Consider the following 4,616-nt stretch of genomic DNA (forward strand, 5'->3'; position numbering starts at 1 on the left):
GTGTTTTCCTAATCTGTTCTCTGGGTACACATATAAGTATACATAAATACTCATATTGTGTACTTGGAGAACTGTAGGGAAATGCTGCCGAATTTTCCATGGAATTGAAAACTTGGCATACAATTACTAGTGGGATTACACGTCCAAGGATGGGTTAGGTTGGAGAGATAAGGACCCTACGATGTCATTCATAACCTTATTGCTTGCTTTACTTGTTCAAACAACATGATTATTTTATTTAGATTGAATATTGTGGTCATTTGGGTGAGATTTGTAGAATTGCAATCATGAAACGAATAGAGCGTAGCTGGATGTATGAAAGGTTGGATGGCCGCAACATTAGACCGGAGTTCGTGAAAGGGGTTGATGAATTCATTTAGTTTTGTAAAGATCATCCAGAGAGCAGTAAAGTTGATGAGGTCAGAAGCCCTTGTGTCAAATGTCAGAATCTTCAGCTACATGATTCTGAGACGGTTAAAGTACACTTATATAGAAAGGGTTTTGTGGAGGACTACCATGAATGGTTGTGTCAAGCTGAAGGGTTTCCAATCATCCCACCTCCCCAACCTAATCCATATCGTGACATGATTATAGATGCCCTTGGGAATGACCCACCTAACATGGGTGGTGGAGAAGAGAGTCATTTTGAGGAGGAAGAGCCAAATCCTCAAGCTAAGAAATTCCTTAATTTGTTGGAGGAATCTGAGCGTCCTTTATATGAAGGGAGTTCCATGTCTGTTCTGGAAATTTCATCTAGAATCACAAGTTTGAAGTGTGAGTACAATTTGCCTCACAGGTGTGTGGATGGATTTGCTTCTTTGATGAATGAAGCAATTCCAAACAATAACAACATGGGAGAGACATTCTACGAGGTTAAGAAAGTAGTTAACGGGTTAGAGCTTCCTCATGAGAAGATACATGCCTGTCCAAAAGGTTGCATGTTGTTTTGGAAGGATGATGTGAACTTGTCCAACTGCAGAGTGTGTGGTAGTGAAAGGTATAGCAAGACTTCAAAAGGAAGTTTAGTGCCCTTGAAAGTGCTTATTTATTTCCCGATTACACCGAGGTTGCAAAGGTTGTTTGCAACAAAGAACATTTCAGCGGAAATGACATGGCACGCCAATAATCCTAGAGTTGCAAACACAATGGCTCATCCTTCTGATAGTGATGCTTGGAAACACTTGGACAAGACCTTTCCAGAATTCGCCTCAGAACCTAGAAATGTGAGACTTGGATTGTGCACCGACGGATTTGCTCCTCACGGTAAGTTTGGTGGACAATATTCCTGTTGGCCAGTGATATTGACACCATATAACTTGCCTCCTTTAATGTGCATGAAAAGACAATTCATGTTTTTGTCTCTGCTTGTTCCCGGTCCTAAAAACCCAAAGGGCAACTTGGATGTCTATATGCAACCACTTATTGAAGAACTTGAGCAATTGTGGGATGTTGGGGCAAACACCTTTGATCTTTCTAAGAAGCAAAACTTCACTATGCGGGCTGCCGTACTTTGGACCATTAGCGACTTTCCAGCATATGGTATGCTATCTGGATGGTCAACTGCTGGTAAGAAGGCATGTCCGTACTGCTTAGAAAAATCCAAGGCTTTCTGGCTCGATCATGGTGGCAAAGTTTCGTGGTTTGATTGTCACCGACAATTTCTTGATCTAGATAACCCGTTTCGAAAAAGCAAAATAGCTTGTTGTAGGAATAGAGTTGAAAAGGGGTCACCACCGCATATTATGTCTGAGCTAGAATTATGGGAATGTGTTAAGGACCTGGCAAAGGCAACTGATGGTCCTGCTACTCTGAAATTGCTTAAAAAGGCCAAAAAAGGTTGGTTTAAGCAAATCACTCTTTGGGAGCTTCCTTATTGGAAGCACTTGCTTATACGTAACAATCTAGATGTAATGCACATCGAAAAAAACTTCTTTGATCAACTCATTCATATGGTGATAGATGTTAAAAAGCAGACTTGTGACACGATCAGTGCTCGAAGAGACATTGCAAAATACTGCAAGAGACCTGGACTTCATGTTGTAACTGATGAAAGAGGTAAAGAGACCAAACCGAAGGCACCATTTGCCCTCGACAAGTCTCAAAAAAAGGTCTTGTGTGAATGGATTCGAGAGTTACGGTTTCCTGATGGGTACGCTTCTAATTTGAGTAGGTGTGTCGATATGCAAGCATGTATACTTCATGGCTTGAAAAGCCATGACTGCCATGTGTTCATGGAAAGATTGCTTCCGGTAGCTTTGAAAGAGTTGATACCTGTCCATGTTTGGAAATCTATTACTGAAATTAGCCAATTCTTCCGAGATTTGTGTTGCTCCACTATAACACATACTGACATGGAACGTCTGCAAAACAACATTGCTGAGATTCTTTGCAAACTTGAAAAGATAGATCTTCCCCCCTGCTTTCTTCAACTCTATGGAGCACTTGCCTATTCACCTTCCATACGAGGCAAGAGTAGGCGGCCCAGTTCAATATCGTTGGATGTATCCATTCGAGAGGTAATGTGTCTTACGTTTTGTCAATTTCACTTTTTGAAAAATGTCAGTACAGTACACATCTAACTAAGATGACTATGTTTTTAGGTTCTTGAATCATTTGAAACGCAAAATTGGTAACAAGGCTAGAGTATAAGGATCTATATGCAACGCGTACCTTACGGAGGAAATTGCAAACTTTTGCTCTAATTATTTCCTAGATGGTGTTGATACCAAAACTAGGGATCTTAGTAGAAACGCAAATTTCATGGTCGACACTAAGATGGAACCTAATAACAAAGTCCCTGAACTCTTCAAGGTTGATTGTGGCCGTGTTCCTAATTCTAGGCGATTGCGTTATCTGGATTCTAAGGAACTTGAAAGGGCACACATTTATGTCTTATCAAACTGTGGCATTCTAGAGGTGTATGAAAGGTAACCCCAAAATTATCTACTTTAAAGTACCAACTTTGTTATGTAACGGAGTTAGATTATATAGCAAACCATCAATTACTGCTTGTTAGAATTTATTAGGGAGTTTGAGGATCACATTCTTCACACACAACCTAATTGCCGTAGAGAAGATGTGTGGCAACGATTTGAGAAAGAGTTTCCTAATTGGTTTCGTGATAAGGTAATATTTGCTTTTTACTTGTCCAAAGAGATTAAGTGCTAATAACTTGTCTCACGTTATGGAATTATTTGGGTATTCCTTAGGTAATTCGAGATAAGCCAACATATGATATCGTGCAGGCATTGTCAATGCGCCCTTTTAGTCAAGTAAGGACTTGGAAGCAAATATTTGTAAACAGCTATAATTTTCAAACAGAGATGACCGGAAGATACAAATCAACAATGAACTACGGTGTTTCTGTTTCAAATGCAGAAGGGGGTCAGTATTTTGGGACCTTAGAGGACATTATTGAACTCGTTTACACAAGTCCTACTAGATCATATAAGACCATTTTGTTTAAATGCAAGAGGATGGATTCTGTCAGGGGGATGATGGTACATGAGGAATACAAGATCATAGATGACAACCACACCAAGAAATACCCCAATTACGACCCTTTTGTGTTATCTTATCAGGTTAGTCAAGTGTACTTTACACCCTACCCGAGTTTGAAGAGAGATCGAGCACAATGGTGGGCTGTGATTAAGACAAAGGCCAGATCAGTTGTTGATGCTCCCGTGGACATGGAATTTTTGCAAGAAATAATTAGTGACACCACCACAACATTATGTGCACCAAATGATATTCCGGACTATGGTGTTGGTACGGAAGAAATAGATGATGATTCGGACAATGAGGATTTGGTTCAAGAAGGTTCATTCTCCAGCGATGATGAGGCAGAGTTTGATTCAAGTGATAGTGAGGATGGCGAGGATGATTGCATTTGGTTATCGAATACTGATGATGAGGACAGTGATGATGATGAATGTAATGATGTCGATGATTGTAATGATAGTTGTGATGAATCACAGTAGTAGTTTGTAATTCATCCTAGTATTGATTCTAATTTGCTAAGTTGTAATATTTATGATGTCATGAACCCTGCATCTTTGAGTAGTAATGGCTATATTGTGTTTTAAATCTGTCCCTGAAACGTTCATGTTATTTTTTAAATTAGATTATGGAGACTATTACATGTGATAAAGAATTTGCATATATTTTTTTAGTGTTTTTTAGATACATGTAATTTTGAGGTTAACTTTTGGTTACATGTATTTTTAATTTGCATAAAATTTTAAGTGTTTTTTGGTTACATGTAATTAACCTACGCGTAGTGTTTGTTTTCGTTATAGGTTAACATGACAGGAAGGGGGAAAAAAGGTAAAGGCAAGGATTCTCGTTCCAACGTGAATAACTCTCGTCACTTAGAAGATAGTGAAATGCAAGACTCCGAGACGCAGGATGAGGACGAGTCGTATTTGGGACTCGGCAATAACGCTCAAGTCCCTAATACGCAGAGCCAGACACATTTTCAGCAAGGAGAATGCTCACAGCCATCTGGAAAGAAGAGATTACACCCGACCGGCTTGTGGTAAGAAACCCATGATTTAAATTTGTATGCATTTAAGTAATCCTAACGACAATACCCTTATTGCCTTTTGGTTTATTTC

The 4,616-nt window shown here is 39.4% G+C and overlaps 1 protein-coding gene across 1 annotated transcript; it reads left to right on the forward strand.

Moving 5' to 3' along the window:
- The first annotated feature begins 287 nt into the window (after positions 1–287).
- LOC145624945 (uncharacterized) lies at positions 288–3,980 on the forward strand. The gene is made up of 6 exons (XM_081678030.1): positions 288–362; positions 447–2,516; positions 2,601–2,629; positions 2,736–2,927; positions 3,027–3,126; positions 3,210–3,980. The coding sequence occupies exons 1-6, from the start codon at positions 288–290 to the stop codon at positions 3,978–3,980; spliced, it is 3,237 nt and encodes a 1,078-aa protein (XP_081534156.1).
- The last annotated feature ends 636 nt before the right edge of the window (positions 3,981–4,616 follow it).

The sequence above is a fragment of the Chenopodium album genome, chromosome 3 (genome assembly GCF_948465745.1).
Source record: "Chenopodium album chromosome 3, dcCheAlbu1.1, whole genome shotgun sequence".
Classification (NCBI taxonomy): Eukaryota; Viridiplantae; Streptophyta; class Magnoliopsida; order Caryophyllales; family Amaranthaceae; genus Chenopodium; species Chenopodium album.

Bases quoted from the DNA above. Each gene is read 5' to 3' on its own strand.
- LOC145624945 (XM_081678030.1), top strand. From the start codon at position 288: ATGAAACGAATAGAGCGTAGCTGGATGTATGAAAGGTTGGATGGCCGC. The intron at 2,630-2,735 runs GTAACAAGGCTA...TACCAAAACTAG, and splicing joins TCATTTGAAACGCAAAATTG to GGATCTTAGTAGAAACGCAA. The intron at 3,127-3,209 runs GTAATATTTGCT...GGTATTCCTTAG, and splicing joins CTAATTGGTTTCGTGATAAG to GTAATTCGAGATAAGCCAAC.